Source organism: Seriola dumerili, unplaced genomic scaffold (assembly GCF_002260705.1).
Source record: "Seriola dumerili isolate Sdu_G_001 unplaced genomic scaffold, Sdu_1.0 BDQW01000450.1, whole genome shotgun sequence".
Taxonomy (NCBI): Eukaryota; Metazoa; Chordata; class Actinopteri; order Carangiformes; family Carangidae; genus Seriola; species Seriola dumerili.
In genome coordinates, this window is record NW_019174705.1 from 119215 (window position 1) to 145258 (window position 26044).

General features: G+C 41.3%; 1 protein-coding gene across 1 annotated transcript in view; it reads left to right on the forward strand.

Annotated features, from left to right (window-relative positions):
* znf462 (zinc finger protein 462) overlaps positions 1-24987 on the forward strand; it is a 46615-nt gene extending 21628 nt beyond the window's left edge. The window contains exons 4-15 of the mRNA XM_022762846.1: positions 30-4604; positions 5284-5418; positions 8032-8414; positions 10165-10283; positions 12055-12252; positions 15009-15264; positions 15436-15575; positions 16261-16484; positions 19694-19807; positions 19931-20015; positions 20962-21106; positions 21631-24987. Coding sequence (XP_022618567.1) covers positions 30-4604; positions 5284-5418; positions 8032-8414; positions 10165-10283; positions 12055-12252; positions 15009-15264; positions 15436-15575; positions 16261-16484; positions 19694-19807; positions 19931-20015; positions 20962-21106; positions 21631-21850 — 6594 coding nt within the window. The 3' untranslated portion in view covers positions 21851-24987. The remainder of the gene's footprint in view (positions 1-29; positions 4605-5283; positions 5419-8031; positions 8415-10164; positions 10284-12054; positions 12253-15008; positions 15265-15435; positions 15576-16260; positions 16485-19693; positions 19808-19930; positions 20016-20961; positions 21107-21630) is intronic.
* Positions 24988-26044: the final 1057 nt, after the last annotated feature.

Sequence of the window (26044 nt, forward strand, 5' to 3'; positions counted from 1 at the left end):
AAAAAACACCAGAAAACACAGCGGAGAAGTCAGTCCCAGAGATCTCATCCTTTCAGTATGCACAGATTAGTGCAGTAACACCCAACAGCACAGGTTCCTCTATTTTGTCCAAGAGGTTTGCTTCATCTGATGCCCCCAACAGTGTCATAGAGATGGATGCCAACTTACTCAACGAGGAAGACTCTAGGAGCAGCTTAGAGGATGATGACGATGAAGAGCTGGGTGATATAGATGATCCCAGCTACACTGGAACCCTGTCAGCAGACGCAAAGCAGCTTTTAACTGATGAGGATAACAAATTGCTGGAGACTAAAGGAATACCTTTCAGAAAGTACATGAACCGCTTTCAGTGCCCCTTCTGCTCCTTCCTCACCATGCACAGGCGGAGCATTTCCCGCCACATTGAAAACATTCACCTTTCTGGCAAAACCACAGTGTATAAATGTGATGAATGCCCATTTATTTGCACCAGTCCTCTTAAACTAGGCGCGCACAAACAGAGCCACAGTTCCTCAGATTTAGAGACCATGGACCTAACGAGTGATAGTCCAGAACCTCAGAGTGAAAACGCTGAAGAGCCAGTGAATGGGGGTAACGTAAGCTCCAAAGTCAATGGAAAAAAGACAACCAGCACATCGAACGACCAGCAGAACCCTCATCGCTGCACGCTCTGCAGCTTTTCCACCACCACTCTGAAAGGCCTGAGGGTTCACCAGCAGCATAAGCATTCCTACTGTGATGACCTAGATCCCTCTGTCTTTGAAAGCCAGCTGACTGACCAGCCAGACTCTGAGGTGGACGCTTCTCCAATCTTTCTACAAAAAACCCAGACCTCCATTTTAGGGCTTGCCACCAAAAAGCCCCTAGTAACAGGGAAAAGAGCCAGGAAGTCCATTAATGACTTGCCTTTGGACTTGTCCTCGGTCAAGAAGCGAACTAGAATTGATGAAATTGCGAGTAACCTTCAAAGTAAGATAAGCCAAAGCCAACAGGACATGATCATAAATCTGGATGACATGGATGAAGAAGATGCAGGAGAAAATCACACCGGTGCTGATAAAGAGGGGAGAGACCATGACAGCCAAAACCCAGTTTTTACCTACAACACACAACAGCTTCATGGGAGAGAATCAATGATCTCTCACGAGGGAGGCAGAATAGGGAAAAGAAAAAGCAACCCCAAATCAAAACCTAGAAACATTCCTATATCACTGACTCTCTCAGATGATAGTGAAAACATCTCTGCTGATCCCACTGACGGCACTGTCCAGGAGAACGCTGAATATTCAGAGGAAACCGGAACTACACGTTTCTACTGTAAACACTGTGATTACCACAACAAGTCGGCTCGTAGCGTCAGCACCCATTACCAGAGGATGCACCCGTATATCAAGTTCAGCTTTAAGTACATCCTGGACCCCGAAGACCAGAGCGCAGTCTTCCGCTGCTTAGAGTGCTACATTGAATACACAAATTACAATGATCTACACCAACACTACATGGATCACCACCCTGAAGCAAGCAACGTGCTCAACTTCAACCAACCGCATCTGTTATACTTGTGCCGCTTTTGTTCGTATACGAGCCCCAATGTCAGGAGCCTAATGCCCCATTACCAAAGAATGCACCCCACAGTGAAGATCAACAACGCCATGATCTTCTCCAGCTATATCGTGGAGCAGCCCCACAAAGCAGGTGAATCGCAAACTCTGAGGGAAATATTAAACTCCGGCCCCAAGACGTTTAACTCGGCCACGTCGACGCCCAGGTCCTCCTCCAGCCCGGTGCTGAAAACCGTTTCCAAGACCCCTGAAGCTAGTGCTGAGGCAGACTCTCTTAAAGAGGCCATGGGTGGTAACGTTGTTGTCTACGATTGTGACGTGTGTTCCTTTGCTAGTCCCAACATGCACTCTGTTTTGGTGCACTACCAGAAGAAACACCCAGAGCAAAAGGCGTCTTATTTCCGTATACAGAAAACCATGAAGGTCATGTCAGTGGATCAGTCGCAGCCTGTAGCCAACTCTTCCTTTAACCTCAGCATGTCTACGCCGCCGAAACAATCAAGCGCAGCACTGTATGGATCAGATGAAGAAATGTACTACTGTAAACACTGCGTTTACAGCAACAGATCCGTTGTTGGTGTGTTGGTCCATTATCAGAAAAGACACCCAGAAGTAAAAGTAACTGCAAAATATATCAAACATGGCGCTCCCACCCCTGGTTTGATGAAACTAATGGATGAATTGCAAATTGCGGCTCCCAAACAGTTTTTGAAGCAGTTTCAAAATAACGGTCACGATGGATCGAACAACTCGAGCCCTAAACCAGGAAGTGGTGATAAAGGTGAGGATGAGCTGTTCTTCTGTCAGCACTGTGATTATGGCAACCGCACTGTAAAAGGAGTGCTCATTCATTACCAGAAGAAGCACAGGGAAACCAAGGCCAACGCTGACCTCGTACGTCGTCACACTGCAGTTGTCCGGAGTCAGCGTGAGCGTGCACAGATGGTTCAGTCGGGTAGCGTCTCTTCTGCCATGATCCCAGCCCCTCCTGACCCTGAAACCGCTGCGCCCCTGCGTAACCTCAAGTGCAGACACTGTTCCTACACATCCCCCTATGTCTATGCCCTGAAGAAGCATCTGAAGAAAGAGCACCCCACTGTGAAAGCCACGGCCATGACCATTTTACACTGGGCTTACCAAGATGGCATACTGGAGGCTGGCTACCACTGTGAATGGTGCATCTACTCCCATGCTGAACCCCAGGGTCTGCTGCTCCATTACCAAAGACGCCACCCTGAGCACAACGTCGATTACACATACATGGCCAGCAAGCTGTGGGCTGGGCCGGAAACCACCCAACAACAAGGAGGCAATATGGAAACCAAACATTACAAATGCAGAGACTGCGCCTTTGAGGCCTGTACAATATGGGACATCACCAGTCACTATCAGGCGGTCCACCCCTGGGCCATCAAAGGGGATGAATCTGTGCTGTTGGATATCATCAAAGGGAATGGCTCAGCTGAAAAGATCCACCAGCAGGTCGCCAAAGAACACGTGTCTTTCAATTGCCAGTCTATTGAAGATGATGGAGCGCTGGTCATCGCCACCCCACCTCAAGAAAGCAATCCTCATCCTTCCCACCCACGTCTTTCCATCTCTAACAATCCCTATCAGTGCACTGTATGTCTGTCAGAGTACAACAGTCTCCATGGCCTCCTCACTCACTATGGAAAGAAGCACCCAGGCATGAAAGTAAAAGCTGCAGATTTTGCACAGGAGGCAGACATCAACCCCAGTTCTGTGTATAAATGTCGTCACTGTCCATATGTAAACTCTCGCATCCATGGTGTCCTCACCCACTATCAGAAAAGGCACCCGTTAGTGAAAGTCACAGCAGAAGATTTTGCAGATGACATAGAGCAAATCACTGACTTAAATGAAGGAGATGACAAGTGCAAAACTCAAAGGCAGGGCTACGGCGCATACAGATGCAAAATGTGCCCGTACACACATGGGACACTGGAGAAACTCAAAATCCATTATGAGAAGTATCACAATCAGTCTGCCTCTGAAATGTTCTCTCCCTCTCTGACAAATTTCTCTTCTGGTAAAGACACAGAGCCAGTAGCTGAATGCAGTGCTAGTAATCTATCAAGTGCAGCAAAAGTCCAGGAGGTCAGTGAATTGGACCTTGCCCTCTCCCAGTTACCCATCAATAAGACAGAAAAACATGCTGTATTCAAGTGTCAACTCTGCAAATACTTCTGTTCCACCAGGAAAGGCATCGCTCGCCACTACCGTATCAAGCACAACAATGTCCGTGCTCAGCCAGAGGGTAAAAACAATGTCTTCAAATGTGCTCTGTGTTCATACACAAATCCTATACGCAAAGGCCTGGCAGCACACTACCAGAAGCGCCATGATATTGATGCCTATTATACCCATTGTCTGGCTGCTTCCAAGACTTTAAGCGAGAAGCCCGCCAAAGTGATAGCGCCCCCGCTGTCAGAGGGAGACAATTCAGAAATGAGTGAAGACCTACGTTTGGCTGTGGAGAGACGAAGGTGTTCTCTTTGCGCCTTCCAGGCCTTCAGCAGGAAGAGCATTGTCTCACATTACATTAAACGCCACCCAGGTGTCTTCCCCAAGAAGCAGCATGCTAGCAAGCTTGGTCGCTACTTTACCGTTATCTATGCCAAAGAACCCGAGAAGATTGCTGTGGAAGAGGAAGAGAAGGAAGTGCTGGAGGTTTCACTTGAACCCGACCAGGACAGAGAGGTTGAGTGGCTGCCATATAAGTGTCTAAAATGCTTCCGGTTGTCTTTCAGCACAGGCGAGCTGCTCTCTATGCACTACAATGACCACCACAGCAATGACTTGAAGAGGGACTTTATGGTGTCGCCCAGTCCTGGGGACGAGGACTCTGAGTTGTACCAGTGTTCTCACTGTGAGCTGAAGTTCCTGGCTCTCCCAGTTCTGGCCAGACATCTACTGAATCACAGTGAGGAGTTTCAGAAGAGGGCCATGAGGCAGGAGAGGAGGAAGCAGCTTCTCAGCAAACAGAAAGCCACAGAGCTACCTGACAACAGACCTGACAAGGTGAGTGAAGATACAAGTCTCCCTAAAACCTTGTCAATCAGAGAATGTAAATCATCTAATGCCACACCTTAACTCGTGGAGGTCAAAAGCTCCCGTGGTTTAAAAACAAAACAGCTGAAAGACATTATCTACCTCTGAGAGTGAAGTTAATTTATCCAAACATGATTTTATAAACACACATTCATTGCAGATGCACCCTAAGTAGTTCAGTTCTGCCAAAACTGAAGTGACGAAATAATTAAAGAGATAATAATGTATTTCGATTGGCCTCTTCACTGTCACCAGGAGTATATAACAGTGCATGATAATGAGGTGTGATAATTAGTTTCATAATTAGTTCATTAAAAATACCATTGATCTCATTTAAAGCACAGTGGGGTCCAAAAGTCTGAGACCACTTTCCCATTCAAGTGAATGTGAAATTTGAGAACAGTGGCAGTATTATTGGAGATAAGGTCAATCTCATAGAGGAGAGAGAGAGAGAGAGAGAGAGATAGCAGTATCTTCTGACTGTGGCAAATACATCAGCTGGTTTAGATTCAGGTAAATTACACTGTTAATGTAATTTAAGAGAAACAGCTTCGTCACAAATCACTTTCAAATGCAAATTAAAAAGATGTCAAACAAAAATTAAACAATAACTTAAACAGGTTCTTTCTGTACTTTTCTTTCGGAACAGGAAAGCCCTGTAAATAAAACTCCCATAGGATTCAGGTGTAACTTCTGCATAGAGGTGCACCCCACCCTCCGAGCCATCTGCAACCACCTGAGGAAGCACGTCCAGTATGGAGAGGTCAAAGAGGGACATGTCAAGGTAAATGGAGTTGGATTTAGTCTTCAATTACTAACTGAAGCTGTTACTGCATTATATTTGTCTCATTTCAGTGGGGAACTTGCTACATTAATTTAGAATATTTTCATATTAGCTATCCACATATCAATATTAAATATATATAAATATTATTCCTTATTTATGGTAAAATTAAAGTTCTTTTCAAAATATGTTTTTCATGTATAATGGCATATGCTGTTTGCTTGTCTGTAAAATGCATGAAATCAATAATAGCAGAAATAATAATAGATATTTTGGGAAACACATTTCTTTGCTTTTTTGCTGAGAGTTAGATGAGAAGATTGGCATCACTTCCATATGTCCGATGTTCATTAAATATGAAGCTTCTGCCATCGGCTGGTTTGCTTAATGTTAGAGGTGCTGTTTTTAGAGGTGCAGATTTTATTAACATCAGACAGAGCCAAGCTACCGGTTTCCCTCCATTTCCACTCTTTATGCTAAGCTAAGCTCCCCAGCTGCTGGCTGTAGCTTCATATTTAGCGTACAGATATGAAAGTGGTATCCGTCGTCTCATCTAACACACATCAAAAAAAAGCAAATAAGCCTCTAAAATGTCAAGCTATGTCTCAACTAAATTGGGTAGCAACTTCTTCAGAGATCAAACAAATGTACAGTATTCATAAATCACTCCCACTTTAACATTAACAACACTTGAAAGACCCACTTGGTCGGTCCCCAGTGTTTCTGTCTTACTCCTGTTCCTCCTCGCTCTGCAGCGATCTCTTTTACTGGGCTTGGGTGCTCTGTTTCCCATTTTGTTTATTACTGACATAGGCTTCTGGGTAGACAGTCTGTCAGCTTCCCCCAGAGAAAACAAGCAATGCTGTCCCATTGCAGTGGAAGAGAGTAGGGGTGGGGGGGGTGGGGGGGGTTGGAGGACAGAGTGGTGAGCCATAACTTTTAGGGCAGCGGCGGGTAACCATTCCAACATTAGTATTCCACTGAGGCTGCCAGTGAGGGGAACAGGCCTAAGGATCCAACGCCTCACCAAACGGAGAGGCCTGGTTCTTCCGTCAGACGCTCAGTCTGTCTTTTATGTATTTAAGATGAGATGGTTTGGGGCCACTGAGAGTGAAGACGCACCGAACTCACAGTGACAACTGAGATCTGCCAACAAAAAGGGAGCCTTCCTGTTGCGACTTTCACTTTCAGGAATGAAATGTTGCTCTGTGTAGCCAATGGCACTAACCCTGTCAGGGTTTAGGTGGTTTAACTGTAAGCATTCATGGCCTGCAGCACAAAGACCACGTCCATGTACAACATCTCCCACCAGATGGAGCAGACCGTATGTTTTACACATCGCAGAGGGTAAAAATAAACGTTGCTTTTTATAGTATCACGAATACTGTTTCAATTCGAGAGCTGCAATGGTTTCTGATAGAGTTGGATGAAGAACAGGCTGACAGTGCAGTCACGGCAGGCTGGATGGCAAGGTTGGGCCTGTGGATGCCACATCTTATTTATGGCTGCATGAAGTGCAGGGTCAGGTCCTTCCACAGAAAGAATGAGCTTCCTTGAGGCAATAAAAAAGTCATGGTGATTGTCTGTGTGCTTGTGACGACTGCAGAAACCAGCCTGCACTCCAGCAGATGAAGGAAGTAGAAACTGATGTGGAAGTTTTGTTTTGTCTGTTGGTAGATAAGCGAATATGTAAGGCATCCTCTTTAAGCTCTGTACCTGTGCTGTATCCTCTCATTTCTCACATGGGTGATTTGGCCTCATCATCAGGTCTAGTGGCCAGCAGAAGTTTATTAGTCACTCACAGTAAATGCTTGTGGTTTTGGTATAAAGATTTGTTGTTATTCTTAAGAGTTGTATGTTTGAGACATATATAAAAAGACGGAGGAGAGTTAGGATGATATGTAACAAAGCTTCTGGCCAGATTCAAGAGATCTTGTTCAAATTTTCCTGTCACATTCCATTTGCATACAGCTATCAACTTAATATCATACTGAGTATCATGTGTCCATAAATACCTTTGGACTACAGAGTCTCAGGTCAGGGCTGGAGCTAGCCGCTGGTTAAACTTACGATTAAGGCTCGTCTGTGCCGGACTCGAATAACTTATGTTTTTCACTTTTTCCCAGAACAGTTTTATCTTATACCCGTACAGGCTCACACCACAGCTTGAAGCAGTTTGGCCAAGTGTTTGGAGTATTTCAAACCAATGTAAAGCTAATGGAAGGTTGATCAGCACTCCAGCAAAAATTTACAAAGAGTAAGAGTAAAAGAAGCAGCGCGAGAGAGAGCTCTAACTACAATGTAACTGAAAATCATTGTACTGACAAAGCATAGACAGAACCATAGGTGTTAGACAGATGCTTAACTGTTGCTTATGCATTGTTAATATGGTGCGTCTGATCCAGTAAAAAGAGTGACAGGTGCCAGATTCTAAGTGATACTTTAATGTACAGCTATGTTTGTCATCTGGTACTACTATCCAGATACATTATCCTTAATCTTACTCGTTATTGCAGTGTCGTGCATCTGCATAATGAAACACTTTGACAAACAAAATCTAACAGGCACAGAAAAGCTACTGAACATCTGAGGCTTCTCCTCTTTGTTTTGCAGCAGGAAGTCAGCGAGGTCCCCCTGACCCTGCCTTCAGAGGGCCTAACCAATGGCGACCTGGAGGGGGATGAAGCAGCTGAAGCAGAGGGCCCGTCCTTGGTTTCCACAGCTTCTGGCGGTGTTGCTGTGGCCGCAGAGACGGTTGATCCAGAAATGGATGCCGTTGAAGGAAGCGCAGCGGCCCTCGTGGCCGTGGTGTCAGAGGGCCAGTTGAAGCAGCGGTTAGCAGCAGGGGGTCACCCGTGTGCCCAGTGCGACCGAGTCTTCATGTCCATGCAGGGACTCAGGTCCCACGAGAGGAGCCACTCAGCCATGGCGCTGTTCAGCAGAGAGGACAAATACAGCTGCCAGTACTGCCAGTTCGTCTCACCCTTCAGGCACAAGTAAGTAGGAAGGGGCAGGATCTATGATTGACACCTCTAACACTGATTCTACAGTAGCGCCCCCTCTGTATTGTGTGCTGCTTTACAAAGAGTAAATTAGAGTAAGTTAGGCAACATTGCCCAAAGTAAACACATATTTACTATTATGATTTTTTCTATCAGTGTTTATCTTCCATTGAACATTGATCTGTTCTGATTATTAGACCTGGTTGCTTTGGTTATGTTGGCAACATCAAGTTCAGTTCAATACTGCAGCCAAGACTCACTGAGCAGCTACCCTCTCAGAAATGCAACTGGTGCGTCTTTTCATAATGCACCCAAACAAACTTAAGTTGTTTTAACAGAGAAGTCATGAATAATTGTTGCCCATGGCACAAGTAGCTCTCCCCTGTTGCTTTTCATCTAACAGCTCACTGTGGCTGCTCCTTGTTCTATTACTCCCACTGATGAAAAGAATTCAGACCCAAATGCCCCATGTCTTGTTTTGTAGACACAATTTTCATTAACTATTGTGATCAGTGCAAACGTCTGTTTAAAAACACATTGTGTTTCTTGTGGCTTTGCCACAACAAAAGCCACCCTGTGTTTTCCCAGTTGAATATTATATAGGAAATATTTGGTTTGCATCAGCAGTAGTTTACAGCTCTGTTACATACATCATATCCTGAATCCCTTGAAGGCAATTTCGAAGTGTGGGAGTGGCGACTCCACCACAAACAATGAAAACTACTAAAAAAGTGAGATAAATATAAAATGTAAATACATTGAATAACTGTTGCTGTAAAAATGCAAACTATAAATAATAAACAGGGTTTGATTTGATTATAACTTACAAGGCTCATAATGTTTCTGTTCCTGCCAAATTTACTTCAGCCAGTAAAATCTAGCAGGAGAACAAAGCCATGTATTAACTGTGTCATTTCTCTTTGGTGATAGATCAGTATACCTGCAGCCTTACAATATATGTAGTTGTGGTAGAAGTATACTGTAAACCCTCGCCCTTGTATACCTTACAAGACTTCCACCAGCTGTTCTACAAATCAGCTGGATGTTAAACTCATTTCGTGTAGAGCACAGTTTTACACCATGATCTGTTTACCCTGTCACATTCCCTTTGAATCCTCTTCTTCTCCATCTTCTCTAAGATTTCCTGCCTCCTAGGAGAGCGAGACAAACATTAAACGTAGGCAGACATTTTTGGTAGTGTGATTTGTTTTATCCATCACAGAGACATAGAGCAAAAGGGAAGGAGAGAGTCCTCATCACCTCTGAGCTCCCAGGTGTAATACCTCTGTACTGTATGTGCCCTGACCCAGAAAGAAGTCGCATTCCCATGCCACCTAGGAGGCTGGCATTAAAAACACAGCCACCGTCCCCACAGGCACTCACACACTCATTCCCACCAGGGGATTGTGGGTAGATGAGTTCACCCCACGGCTCCTTGTTCTGTAGTCATTGGAAAATGTGCGGCTGTTGTTTGTGAGGTAAACAGAATTGAGTGCTTTAGATGCTGCTGAAAACCCCGCTGTTGAAATCATCAAAGTGGATGCTGTAGAGTAGAGCTCTGCCTCTTTCTTTCCTGTACCCTATTCTTATCACTTTCTCTCTTTATCTGCTATCCTTTTGTCCTCATTTCATTTATTTTTTTTCTTCTTTTATCCTCTTATCTCATATCCTATCCTCCCTTCTGTTTTTTTGTTTTTTTGTTTTTTTTTTGTTTTTTTTAATAAATATTTTGTCTCATCGCCAGCCTGGACAGACATGTGCAGTCTCACCACGGGCACCACAAGCCCTTCAAGTGCAAGCTCTGCCCCTTTAAATCTGCCTACGTGAGTCGCTTGAAGAGCCACCTGCATAAGGCACACACAGGTAAACACACACACACACACACACACACACACGAGAACACACATATATATATATTAAACCACATCTTACAGCTGTATCCATGACTAACAAGGTATTCCCGGGCCAGAATAGCAGTTTCCTGTTTATCATCCTCCACATAACGATGCTGTGCTTGATTTATCTTATCCAGCATAATGCAACCAGTGGATTAGCTTGAGGAGCAGTTTTACCATTCACTGAGTACATTAGACACACCTAATTAAGCACATCCAAATGAATCAAATTTGGACCCAGATTTAAGCACAAACATATGAATATATTGTTAATATTGTTTATTTGGGAATATGGTGGAGAAATCCTCAGAATGCTACAAAGGTGGAGGCATACAGATGTCTTTACTTAGATGTGATTCTCCGCCTGTGATCGCTTTTGTTTTTTGAGCGAGCCAGACGGCAACATTGATCCAAAGACATAGGCATTCAAGAAATGCAAAAAAGAAAAAAAAAAAAGAAAAGCTCCACCTGAGCAATCAATACACGAGCAAAATAAATAATTGTAGAACTGGCAAACTAGAAAGGCCAATTTTCAGCGGGATTAGTGCTCTCAACTGTCTGATTGGAGCCAACACGAAGCTGCAGTAAGAGTTAACAACTGCTGTGGATAATTGAGACAAACCAATTTTGAGTTGTGATTACATTTGAAAAGTGGAGTTTGGTGATTATGTAGACATTCACTTTTATTCTTTGTGGTAAAAAAAAAAGTATATATACATTAAATCTCATCACTGTGGCTCAGTTCTTTACCTTTGTGTTCTTGCTTCTCGTCCAGCCTGTTATGGACTAGAAGAACTGGCTAATGATACATTTGGATTGATGCATCCACACCCAGGAGCTGGCTTATTCCAAACAATATGTTCTTACCAGAAGCAGCTCGATAAGGAAGTGGCTTCCTTATTAAACTGCTTCTGGTAAGAACATGCTACAGTCAGATCAGATTTGGTAGTAATGGCTTCACTCCTCAGGGTACTGCTTGCATTAAGCAAATATATTCAGCAGAAACAGGAAGCAAGATGCTGTAAATCCCCCCTGGGTAAATTCAAAACTCTACCAAAGCATTTGCCAGAAACATGCACAGTAGCCAAAACGGCATAAGCACAGTCATAAACTGGAGGAGCATAAATCATAATGAAGTACTGTCCTTTGTTCTCACCACTTGCAAAACTCCATTTAATGTTGGTCTTTGTGTCAGGTCAGGTCTAACTGAGAAATAACAAAGAGCAGTCAAATTAGCTAATAAAAACAACATTAGTTTCACATTGTAGCAGTAGTGTTTCTAACATACTGTACTGTTGGTTTTTGTTGGATAATATAAATTCTACTTTGTACAGTAACTTCCAAATTGCCTAGGGGAAGTTGAAGGGTTTGAATGTGGATCTGACTTAATACGTTTGTTAATAATTTTGTGTTTATGTCTGATATCTCAAGACATTTGTGTTTGAATTTTGATGAAATTTTGATGAAACTTTGATTAACAATGCAGCTCAACATTTTTCTTTATCAAAATTACACTAATTAGTCCAAGGGGAGTGCTAAGTGAGCGCAAGGTGACATATTTGTTGCAGCGTGGCTCAGAGGGGAATAGCTTTGTTTGTGGTGGAGGATGTGTTTATTGTTACCATGTTTTTTTCTTCACTATCAGTGATTTATAGGTCTCTGCTAACCCTCATCTAATATTCCTTTTGTATTCATAAACTTGTCAGGTTGCTGACTTGTGATCCCCGTTTGTCTTCCAGGTGAGCAGCACACATACAAGTGCTTGTCGTGCCCCTTCTCCTCCATGACCATCAGCCAGCTGAAGGAGCACTCTCTGAGAGACCACGGTGAGGCCCTGACCCTCCCCAAACTCCGGGCTGCTACCCAGGCTGCTCATGCCACCCTCAGGCCCTCCCGGCTGGCCAGTAACACAGAACAGACTCCCTTGGCCTCAGATGGTATGAGATCATGTGTAATATCACTTAAATAGATATAACGTCATATGATACTTGTCAGGCCAGATTTTTTTTGGGAAAATCTCAATTGAGCATCAAAGTAGAATCCAATGTGACACAGAAAAAAAGTCATAACTCACAGACATGATGGACATATTTTAGACAACTTTCTGAGTATATGCATCTCTGAGGTCCATCGCAGATAAACATCCATAAATCTGCTTTGAAATAACTCCAGAACTTGCCCGAGAATCATCACATTTTTAAGTTTTCTTCAGTATTAAACTAATCCAGTAATAACTGTCTGTACAGCCATGGGTACACTGAAAACAGGAACTGCTAGTAGCTAATTCAACAAACTGTTCAAGCTGCCAGTTTTCCAAATTGTAAACAAACCTAGGATAAAAAAAAATAAAAATAGACAGGGCTCAAGTTGACACCATAGCAAAGTTTACTTCCTGTTTACATCTCCAAACATCAGCATCAACAAGTCTGTATCTTATTCACTCTATCTGGGAGAGGGTTATGTGCACAGATTGAATAAATTATATGAGAATTTAAGAGTCTGATGGCTCAGATTCGGTTTCACTCAGTTTCTTTAATGTTGTTATGCGACACTTTTCTTTGCAGAATATATTCCACTAAGGAGGCACCTTCGCTGTAGGTTGATGCCATGCCATGTTTTAGGTGTTTTAGTGTCCGTGCAGCCACTGCTGTAGCTTGCAGACTGTTCTTGGCAGCAGCTGTTACCTTGCTGCTGGAGCTGTGGAATCTTCCCTGGAGCTGAAGCAGGGCAGCATTCCTCAATGCACCAACCACCACTGTCAGCTGTGCCCCACCAAGACAAATGAAGCATTGAGAAAGAGCAGAGCTGACACACTGAATGTCTCTCTACCGCACCAGAGTAGCTACCTTCAGTTGAATGTCTAAAAGTCTGATGTTTGTGGTGGAATAGAGAGTTTGTGCTTTTATTTTGGCAGTGAAATGTGTTTAACTATTTGATTGCTTCTCATTAGCAGGGATGGTTACTTAAACTTCTTTCAAAAAAAATGGTTTGAATATAGCTGTGGTTTGTCTCAACGTTTCCACCTGCACCTGCCCAAAACTATGAAAATTCTTTGAAATCCAACCCCATCCTTAAAATATTTCTCCTCCTCCTCTGTCTTCTTCAACTCCTCACACAAGTAATCCACCTGTCATTTATGCAGTGTGCTGGAATAGACAGTTTTGGCCTTTAATCCATTCAAGAAGACACACCACTACCTGACTACAAAATTTGCTCTCCATCTGCTATCTAATCTCCATACATCTCCACAATGCAGTGAGGATATTAAAAGCATGAGCCAACTGTGGCATTGTTTGATTCATATGAATTCCTCTGGCTCTGAGAAATTGGATCTCAAGCATTTTATAAAGTAAAAGTTAAAAAGTAAAGTTTTTTCCCCCTCCATGCTTCCTCATACTCTGAGTGCTGAATGAGGCATTTTTCACATGAATAGATATTCTATTAGTGTCACTGTGGTTTATTTATTGATGTGTCGGAGGCTCAAAGTAGGACGAGAAGATGAGCTCGCTCACTGTAGGCTCATGAGAAAGGGGATGAGGAAGGAAAATGGTCGGGGACGAATGATGACAGTCACAGTTACACTCCTGTATCCGTGAGAGGGGAGGGGACAGTTGGTGTGAGCGCAACTCAATTTCTGGATAGTCGTGTCTCCTTTAGAAAGGAAAAGATCCACTGCAGTCTGCTCATAGCTTTTTTTTCTTTTTTTATTATTAAATATTAAAAACATGGATTTTCTTTTTGAAGAAATAATCAGACATCTCTCACAAAAAGAATCAATTTGGAGAAGATACATAAAGTAGGCTAAACTCCATCCTGCTGCGCAAAAACCGTGTTGGTATAACATAAGTCTCAGATGTACAGTGGCTATTGTGGGTTGAAAATTAGCTCCCAAATCCTCTTGAAATTAGCATTCATTCATTCATGAAGAATGGTTACTGCCTTTCCATGTTAGAAAATAATCATCAAAGAGAAATATACTAAGATACTAATATAATAATAATATAAATATACTCAGTAGCCTGTGAATATATTTGGTGCTATGCTAAAACATTATGTCGTCATAATAATATCTGCTGACCAGAGGTGGTAGACGTACACACATTATTTACTTCAGTAAAAATACCAATACACAAATGTAAAATATTCAATTAGAAGTAAAAGCACAGAAGGTTATCAGCTGAATGTAATGAAAGTATCAAACGTAAATGGCCCCTGCAACTGATATATAATTTAACAACTTTATACAGTATCAGGTTCAGTAGTTTAGACCAGTGGTTTTACCAACCTGGAGGGTTGGGCCCTCTCCAAGAGTCACACGCTAAATTTGAGGTTGTGAGGTGAATAAATGAGAAAAAAAACTCAGTTCTGCCAAACAAATGTACTGTATTCATGCTTTAGACTTTTCTGTAATCTTTGCATTTTGTCTGTTTCAATTCATTTAAATGAAACCATGTGATTTTAAGAGGAAATGTGTCCTCTGGTAGAAAGTCACAAGCCAAAACTGGTTTTATCTTTAACAATCCATGTATTTTAATCTCTTGAGTAATAGACAAGTAAGTGAATGTAGTGGAGTAGAAGTGTAATGTGGCATGAAATGTACAGTACTTGAGTAAATGTACTTTCCACCACTGCTCCAAACTACAGAGAAGTTCCGCATAATAAAGTTTTCTTAATGTCTCTATACTTCTCTCAGATCCATCGTACCTGGAGCCAGCCGATGTTCGTCAGCAGCTTAGTCATTACCAGCTGGCCTCCCGCAGTCAAATGTCTTCCGGCTCGATGCCCGGTGGCTCGACAGTGGCTGACCATCGACCAGACGGCGTCCTCACTTGTGAGTTCTGTGAGTTCAGCTCTGGCTACATGCAGAGCCTTCGCCGCCACTACAGGGACCGCCACGGTGGCAAGAAGCTCTTCAAGTGCAAAGACTGTTCCTTTTTCACATGCTACAAGTAAGAGAACACTTCACCTCGACAGAGAGAAACAGGAAAATGGCCGAGATGTAGTATGCTATGTTATCTTGTTTATCAGAATATAGATGATGCTAGATGAATGTACAAGCGCACCACATAGACAAACTAATTTTGGTAGTCGACTGATGTTTGCCTGTCAATCTGTCTCAGGAATACCTTCAGCATGCATGTGGAGGCCGGACACAACAACAATGCACCTGAGGATCTCCCTAAAGACCTGCGCTGCCCTCTCTGCCTCTACCACACCAAACACAAGAGCAATATGATTGACCACATTGTCCTGCACAGAGGTACGCATCAGGGACCCGGAAAAACTTTCTTTAAAAGGAATAGTTCGACACACTGGGTAATAGATCTATTTTATATCTAGCCAGTTAGATGATTAGACTCTCTCTGAGATCACTTTCATGTCTGACTCAGCCAGGAAAGGGTTATCGTAGCTTAGCATAGACTTGAAACAGGAGGCAGAGTCTCCTCTGGGGGCCTCGCATCCTGACAGTGACAAGTAATGTGGATATGTTAATATGATAATAATGATAATAATGAAGGCATTTTGTTTACTGTATATGTGAACTTTCATGAGAACTGAAACTGACAAAAAAACAAGCAAACGTGGAACTGAGGAGTTGATCAAACTTTTTGGAGTGTTTGGGTAGTTTTTTTTTATGACACTGTCTTCAGTTATCTAGAAGTGTGTTTGTGTTCAAACTGAGAAAATGACAAAACCACCGAAAGGTAATAGGCACTGTGATTACACTTTTCTGTGTGTGGTGTGCATGTGTGTGTGTGTCTGTGTGTGTGTGTGTCTGTGGACAAATGTTATTTGATATCTCTCCTGCGCCCCCACATCTCCTCTTCCAATTCTGTCTTTATAGCTCTCACTGTTCCTCTTTGCCTTTCCTCCGCTCCACCATTACCTCTCTTCCCGTCCTCCGACCTAATAATCCACATCACTCTCTCCTCTTCCTCCACCAGAGGAGCGAGTGGCTCCACTGGAGGTCAGCCGCTCCAAGCTGTCACGCCACCTTCAGGGCCTGGTATTTCGTTGCCACAAATGCACCTTCACATGCTCGAGTGACCAGGCCCTGCAGCTGCACCTGCAGAAGCACGCTGAGATCAAGCCTTACCAGTGCCAGCTCTGCTATTATGACAGCAGTCGACGGAGTCAGCTAGAGGAGCATCTCCGCCTTGAGCACAAGGTCTGTTGGAGTCCAGATATGAAGTTTTCTGTAACCAAATTTAAAATTGATATACTTTATGTAATTAGTTTCTATAATATGATTTAAAAAGTAAGAGGAATATGGCCGTCATGACTGTAAATGATGGCCTCATTTTGCAGATAAAAGACTTTTCTCTGACTTATTACCATCAAAATCAGAGTCAGAGAATGTGTTTTACTGGTAAGAATAGCTTTTAATCATTAGTTTTCCTAATGGCTGTAGAATGAGTTGTTTACAACTTATACACTCTGTCATTTCAACTGTTCAAATATGGCCTTTGCTGCTTTTATGGGAGTTGATTATGAGACCTCTGCCTGTCCATATTCCCACAGTATTGAAAGATCACATATGACAGCAAAGCCGATTTACAATTCCTAAATCAAACCTATCCTCAGTAATCAGCAGCTGAACTGTAAACAACAGATATCCTGTAAACATTTGACCCCCAGATACTCAGACCTTTTTAATTATTTAATTATTTTCTTTCTTCTTTTTTTCAAGAAATGATTTATATAATCAGGCAAGTAAAAAGAGTTTTTTTTCTTTGGCCAACAAAGTACAGTGGAAATGAACACAGCAGAATAGTAAAGGGAACCTACATTCAGAAAGTGTTAAATGTTTCTTGTAATCACATTTTGAAGCAGCAGATAGGGTGCGGATGCAGATAGATTGGAACAACAACAATCAATACCCAATAAAATATGTTTAAGAGATTGAATGCAGCAACAACACAGGGAATTGCTTTGTTTACTTGGGTGTTTTACATTCAGCCAGTGTCAAAGCATATTTACTTGTGTGAAACTGATCACTTTACAAAGAGACATAATTATATAGTAGCTTAACCACTAACATCAGTCAAATGTTAACAAGCTACTCTCAGTGACTGCAAGTAAACAGTTCCTGCAGCAGTTTCACATTAAAATCCAAATCAGTCCATCTTAATATTAGGCAGGGAAAACATCCCATTGCAGCTACCATCTATTATGTGTGTATGGTATTTATGAACATGTCTAATTAAGCTTTATTAGATGAGAACTCATAAGAAGATTCGAATTACAGTGGAGCATAAAGTCAATCAGGAGTTTGAAAGTATGTAAACTTTCTAATGTTTTTAATTTGGCCCACAAACTTATTTTTATATTTAAATATTGCATGTCTTTTTCAAGTGAAGCGTTTCTACACAAGCTAATAAATCTAAAATTAAACTCTAGGCTGTGCCTTGACATATAGGGAGATAGAAATAGCAGACAAATGGCTTCTGATACAATAGAATAAGATGAGGTAGGTGCATACATATCAAATGGCTCAAGTTTCAGTATACTGTAACAACATCCAGGGGGAAAGAAGGTTTCATCTCTCAGCCTCCCTTAATGGAGATAATTCATGAGATGATGTGAGAAGGCAGATGGTATTTTAGGAGTTTACAGTACATTAAACTTTAAAGGGCACCCAGTTATCATTTTTCATTCATTACATGACTGGATCCCTGATTTTACACAAAGCATGCTGGGATGTCCAGCCCACCTTTTACCTAAAGCAGGTTATAGATAATGGATGAATGGATGATTAAAATATTAACACATACAGATAAGAGAAATAATACAGCCACAGTTTAGTATTTCCTGTGTGGCAGAATATGGCATCTGTGGATCTCGGGTGAAGAGACCAACCCTGCCGTTGTCGAGAGGGAGGGACTTGATATTTCTGGAAATTAGGAAGAATCTGATATAGGTCGGAGGAGGGACCAAGTATCTCTGGTACAGTGAGGAGAAGGAGCACCAGAGCTCTGTGAAATAGACAAAGTGTGTAATTTTTTTGATCAGATGAACGTGGAGAGGTCTTATAGTTATGAATTTGTATTCTTATTTATAAGTGCACTTTTAATTGTGGCTCTCAGCGTTGTTGAACACCCTCCTCATTCATATCATCATTTGGTAAAGAAGCGTCGAGATGTTTGGTAGATGAAGGTCAAGGAAGCAAAGAGGGCAGCCTGTAGATATTTCTAATCTGCCTCAAGTATGACCGCTGGCTTCAAGAAGCCAAGCCATAATTTAAAAGCTGTGACTCATTCGTCATCAGCGACACAGAGCAATCATTTAGCACTTCTCTGTCTGAATGAGTTGTAGGTCTTAATAGCGCATCAGGCAGTAAATTCATTTTTATTTTGTTGCCGTAGGAATACTATTAATGTATGCTTCAGTGTTGGAAACGCTTGAATATCCATTGTAGACCTGGGAGTATCTGTTGTTAAAACGATAAAGGAGAGATACATCCACTGCTCATGCTCATCCACTGTAGGGAGACCGGAGGGACAGACACTGCAGGGAAGTGGATTGCAGGCTCCAGCTCTGGGTCTTTAGGGAGGATGGGAGGAGGGAATTACTCAGAGGGAGTGTCATAATTTACTGTACAACAAGTTGCATAAGCAATGAGATGAGCAAATGCTGTTATCAAACCTTCCATCTTTGTTTCAGATCATTTTAGCTCACTCAACACCTGTATTATACAGTGTACAAATACACATCTTGTTCCAGAGATGCTCCGTTTTTAATTCTCTCAAATTACATCTTATTAATGAGATCAGTGAAAACATGAGCATTTGACTGTTAACTGAGACCGACCTTCATCTTCAAAAGCCTTCTATCTCTGTTGATTTAGTACTTTGGGGTTAAAATAAATTTCTGCCAGAAACTTTTATAGCAGTGTCTTTGCCTCAGAACATAAAGTTGAAAAATTGGCTTCTGAAAAAAACCATTAACTTGTTTTCACTATGGCTTTGATATTGAGTAAATGTGGGGTATAAATTTTTGTGTCACAATTAATGACCATAGATCCAAGAAACACAGCTAATGTACGGTAGTACACGAAGAACCAAACAACTAGGGACAAACAAACATCACATTTAGTGTTTCAACCCAGTTGTAATAATCTGAATAAACTACTTAGAGATTTTATAATCGTTACTAATAAGGAAGGGTATCATTCTTGAGCTTCTGTGGTAAATGTTATATAGAAAAATGGCAAATAACAAGAACAATCAACCTCAAAATCATGTATTCATTTTTTTCGTTTTGAAGGTTTCAACAAGCTGCATTAGAAAAGAAAATGAAAAAAAGCGAGTTCTCCGATATGAATGCAGCTCAGAGCACACTATACCAAAATGACAAATACCTCCTGTTTCTGATCAGGTTATCCGCAACTTTGAGCTGATGGGCCGAGTCAACCTGGACCAGCTGGAGATGATAAAGGAACACGGGAGCAGCGCAGAGGAGGAAGAGGAGAGAGAAATGATTGAGATGGTAGTAGATGGAAAAGTTCCAACAGAAGAGGAGGACGACGACGACGAAGGAATGGAACTCATGGAAAACATAGTGCATGAACAGAGAGAGGTGGATGATGAAGAGATAGGGGACAACATCAAAGAGGAAGAGGAAGACGAGGAGGAGGAGGAGGAGGAAGAAGAAGAGGAGGAAGTTAAGGGGGTGGAGGAAGCAAAGCCAGCCCTACAAGGTAAATACAGATGATCATCAGTGAAGTGCTGTTCTGTTGGCTGAATACAAGTCTCTACCTATTATGTTACTTATCATTCAGTCATACAGACAGACAGAATCCATATCCATTTATAAACAAAGTAACACAACAGTATTTCAACTAAAAAACAGGCAGGAAGAATAAAAACAATGTCTCACACTGTGCTGTCAAGTACAATGGCTGATGTTTGCTGAAAGAACAAATATAAAGTCTACTTCACACCTGGCCCGTCAAGTCAAAACCACGACTGAATGCTATTCAACTGCTGCATTTGAGCTCATCTCACAGCAGCTTTCCTAGCAAACCTACTGGGATCAGGCTGTAAATGTGTATCTGGTGAAAAGCCATTTGCTATCATGTTCTCAATTATTTCATTTCAAATTGTGATCTGTGTATAAAAAAAAAAAAAAAAATTCTCCAGTGTCTCATACTGGATGAAGCCAAATAAATGTGCTCATAAGTAAGAAGACAATTACACCTCCAGAATATTGTTTATTTTGGAAGTCCCATGACATACATATGATTTTTAATGTGTTTTAGCTGTCCTTCAGGAGCACTGTTTGTCTTCCAAAATAACCAAACTCGCATTGTTATTCTGAATTGATTTCTTTATTTCATTCTCCTAGGCTACAAGTCACTGAATATACTTGACTGGTGTTGGTTGCTCTCTGAAGGAAAAAGTAGAACTAACACAAGCTAACACTAACACTGGTCTACCAAGGAGGCAACATTCATTTCTAATACACTACACATTTTTACTTGGTGATTGGTGTAAAATGACTTATGGAATACTACTTGCATATTAATGATTAACTCTAGCAATAAATGTTTCTACTGTTTTCAGATTTAGTTACAAATAGGAAATAAACACATGTGAATTTGCTGTATTCTGAGACTAACCAATCATTTGAACTCTGTTTCCCAGAGGTCCTTGCATCTCCTACCAGCAGTAGCAGCAGCAGCAGCAGCTCTGGGCCGAGCACTGTCGAGAAGCGTCTTCCCTGCGAGTTCTGTGGCCGATGCTTCACCAACAGCCTCGAGTGGGAACGACATGTCCTTCGACATGGCATGTTAGTATTTGTTTCCTTTTTCTCTTTCTCTTCTTCTCTCTCTCTTTCTTTGTGTGTGAGCTATTTGTAGGATTGCCATGAAATTTGGCACAGGCATTCCTAGCCCCCCCCCTTCAGAATGAAATCTAATAACTTTGATGATCCTCAGTCTTTCCATCTAGCACCATCATGAGGTCAAGTTTATTCATTTGTTCAGTACTTTGAATTACAACCTAATACCGGCAAAACCAGCCAGGCCTACCTCTATAATCAGGGGCAGCTCAGATGTGCTTTGTGTACAGTGCTAATTAGCAAATGTTAGCATGCTAAAATGCTAAAGTAAGATGGTGAACATGGTAAATAGTATACCTGCCAAACATCAGCATATTAGCATGGGTGTTTTGAGCATGTTAGCATTTAGCTCAAAGCACCACAGTACAGCCTCTAGCATGGCTGTAGATTATTCTAATTAGACTATATCAGACTGTACTGCATGTTGACGATTCTACTTTCATACTTATTTTTGCGCCCTCTTGCGTTTTCAGGATGGTTAACAACAGTCGGATGGACACCAGCACCACTGCAGCAATAGAGGCCTCAGCTTCATCTTCCACTGGCTCCTCTGTCCTGATGGACACAGGACTGGACATGTCCAGCATCAGAAAAGAGGAAGGGAACCCTGCTGATCTATCACTGAGAAGTCAAAGCCAGTATATGGAGGACAAAGAAATGCTCGACACCAAAAAGGATCAACAATTTGGTTGAACAGATTGTGGCCTCTTGGGATATTGTGCTAGAAAACAGTAACAATGGGTAGTATCAGCACTGAGTTGGATTTTAAAATAGAACGTCAAAGGAAACAAAAAGATTGAAATGGAAAAAAAGTGACTTCTTATGAGTTGGCACATTATTAGATTTTAGGTGTTACATATATAAGTATTAGGTTGTGCTGCATAAAAATGGCTGAGCTCTTTACATGAGCGGTCCCCTAGGACAGATCTTAATATATTGGTAACCAATAGTGAACAGAACTCTTTATTGCTGACATTCTGGTCAAATCTACAGTGAAAGATCCCACCTAGATAAAACTAAGCTATTTATAAAGAATTTTGTCCAAAATGATAAACTAAATTTAGCATTTTATTATTTGAAGCACCTTTTACACCCCTTCCCCCTGCTCACCCAAAAACAGGGGCACTGTAAATTTACCTAGAAGAAACAAACAAGATATGAAAGCATTTACAACCATGGCCCACTGTAGAGCTACCTTTTCTTGTTTCTTGTTGAAATTTGAGACTTTTTTCATCTTAGCCTTGTGTTAAATGTGTAGAAGTTTTCCTTGAGGAAGAGTCGCACCTTATCTATTTTAGCTAAATCACAAATCATGTTTTATTCATTCGTAGACATACTGACAATTTCCCCCAATGTTTGTAGCAAATTGCTATATTTTAGGTCCCTTAATATTATACTACGTATAAGCCTTCAGCCTGTGGCACCGTTCTCATGTTGACTTTACTATTTTATTGTCCAGTAATTTCACTGATAATCATAGAAATAATGGTAATACTTTAAATGTCCTTTTCCCTGTAGTATATCATGTTGTTTGTGATCCAGGTTTCCACTCCAGGTCAGAATAACAACAGAGATATGTTAAGAGTAACATGAAAGCAGTATCCGTTAAGGGTTAGCCTGGAGCATAACAACAGGTTAGTGGCATCTTGACCAAGACACAGAGATTACACTTGTCTTTTCAGTGTAAAATGTTTGATGAGATGAGCCACAAATCCAGCTCTGTGCACATCATTTTAATGGCAGATGGTGTGTGCATCTCTGGATGCGGACTGATTCACTGGATCACGCTGTGCACAGGATCGGACCACACAATGTTCAGCCAAAGTGTCCACCATCACGGCTGATGTACTGATGCCAGCGTGCAAGTGCCTTAAAATGCAGTTCCTCTAATGGCCACTAAATGGCTTTAATTGTTTAAAAAAAAGTCCAATTGTTTTGAAGTAACTAGGAAAATTCAAAACTTCTCTCTCAAAGTATAAAGTCAGGATTTATTCCCACAAGAATTTATGGCCTCAACATCTGTTTTCACTTTTCCTAATGTGTGCCTTAGTGGCAGTTTTGAGAGTCGTTATTTAGTTAAGATCAGATTAGATCAAATTTAACTCAGCTTTATTGTAACAACAAAATACGGTTAAGCATCTACCGAAATCAGAACAAAGAGGATGTTGAGGCTTAAAGCTCTGGTTTGAACCAGATTTTTTTTTTAAATTATATATTTTCTCATCAACCTCTAGTGGTAATTGCTTGTTTATTTGCCAGAGGTTGGAGATCTCCTTCTCTGAGATTTCTGCTGCCACCCTGATCCAGTGGAAGTGAATGGAATTTCATCTGTTAAACTCACAGCATTGGAAAATTAGAGCAGTTTTCATTGGAACTGTTTTCAACCAAATAAATAGTCCTCATGAAACTTGTTGAGAACGTGTTCTGCTTTATTATATGGAGGAAAGGGGAGGACTTTATTTACGGGGAAAAAAGTGCTGCTAGTGTGTGTGTGGTTTTCTTTTTCTTTTTTTCTGTTTTTCTTTTTTTCTTTGATGATGTGAGTACCACAAATGAAATTCCATGCTAAAATGGGTATGTTTAAAGCTATGATTGTCAGGTGTCTTGGCCTTTCACAGTCAGCCCTGGTGATTACCTCAACTCCATCCAGGTTCCTCCACAGTGTCCATATTTGGATCTCCAAATGACTGACAGGCTGGCATGGAGCATCCAGGCAAACTCAAATCCAGGCTTCAAAATGAAACGTTGGGCTGATGCCACAGACAGTGGCCGTGTTTTTCATACAGTCTACAGTCTATGGTCCAGTTTTGACATGATGGGATACACTGAAAAGACAAGTGTAACTAGGTCAGGGCCATGAAACCATTTGTGTCCACATACATAGAGTATATGTGCCACTGGGTACGTTGAAGATTGACTTTTCAAAGGTGTCAAATCCCCCAAACTTAAACCCCTTTAAATTCTCACCCTGTGTTGACACAATTGTCATAGCCTGCATTTGTGTGCTTCTTTTTAGACAAAGTTGTTGTGTTATTGTTGATATTGACAAAAGGCAGAGATTGTATTTGCTGGAATTTGCTGCTTGAATGCCCTAAAGCCTTATAAAGAAGTGAATAGCAATTAAGTCAAATTTATGTCCAAAAAAAATTCCAATAAGACCAATAAGCAACGTTAAAAACAGTCTGAAATAATATGACTGATAACTAGAATTTCTAATTTGTAGAGGAACACGGTTAATCTAATTGTGTTCTTGGTACCAAAATATTTACCAAGCCTGCTGTGTTTGCTGCTGTGATTGTCTTTCCTGAGCATTGAACCTTTGATTGAAATGGGAAACCTGGGTTTGGACCATAGAATTTTAGAATTAGAGTTCTATTGGTGGAACCCAGGTAAACTACATGTTTGCAGCCATGTATAGAAAACAAAAACTACTCGTTAAGTGTTTGAACTGTGGTGTTTCAGAAAGGATACTTTAACCCTTTTTTCCTTTAGGTGTTCTTATTTTTAAAAAATGAAAAAAAAATAAATCTAAAGATGATAGATTACCCTTCGGGGCTTTTTGAGTCCCCAATCCAACATTATTACGCTGTTGTACAATGTCTGGTTACGATGAAAAATATCTCCTTTTTTGTACTGTGATGGGAATGAGCAGATAGGAAGAGCAGTGTGGTTGTACAATATTTAAACACATGAAGGAAAATGATGCCGTTCTCTCATGATTAATGGTCAGGGCTTTTATTTTGAAGAAGAAAAACATGGGAAAGTAAGAGACAAGAAAAAAATGAGTTCCTTTGGGAGCATTTTCTCAAACTGCTCTGTCTCTTTCTGGGCTTGGCTGGGTTGACAGTCAACCTGTAGATCCCTCTCAGATCTAGCTCACATATGTCTAATCCACAATCTGACACTCCAGTATCTTCTGTCCATGGCCAGTAAGGGCATCAGCTCACTTGCTCCAAGGAGGCCTGCCCTTAGTCTACCCAGTCAACAATAGGTGGGACTATAGCAGCCCCACTCTGCTCCTCAGTCCTTGTAATACTTTAAAAACCAGTTGAGTTGGTGCTGAATCGCAAAGCCCTTTTTTGTGTTTTACAGGACCAGCTTGTAGCTTTTTGAAAGTAAAACTGTTGAAAAACTGTTGTTGTAGTAATAAGCTTTGTAAGGCAGCTTATCACCCAGCTTGATAGCCCAGTGTAAACCAGATGATAAATTGGGACAATCTGGGTAATGAAGCTGTCAACCCAAAATTATTTGTTGTTCTGTGATCATTTGAATAGAAAATGACTATGAATCCCTCACTGTGTGCAGTCTATAGACTGTAATATTCCCAGTTTACCCAAAGTTAAACCCCTGCTGACAACACACTGGATACTTGTATATATGTTTAGTTTGTTTCCGATGCATTTCTCTTTTCAGACTGTTGTCTCCATAGTTTGACACTAGAATCTCTCCTTCTTGCCTTTCTTCCCATATAAATCTGATTACCTGATGGTGGGTTGTGATGTTGCCTAGAATGATTGTTTACAATTTTATTCCATTTATCTCTGGATATTCTGTAAATATTGTAATTCATTGTCTTTTTTTAACTTGATAATAAAGTTATCAGATAACGGTTGATTGCTTTTCTCTCCTCTCTGTCATGCCATAAAAATGTAATTACGCCTCTAAAATGTGGCTTTTCCTCACTTGACACTAGCATGTTAAGAGATAAGACTGAGCTACAGTATGTGATCATTTAAATATAAAATTGTGGGAACATGATGTATTTTTTTTAATATATCTTCTGCATACTTGATATCACGCATATCACTTCCTTGGGTGTAATATATAACTTCCGCTGCCCTCTAAATCAGTGAATTATGCATATCAGCACAGATGTCAAAGTATTAA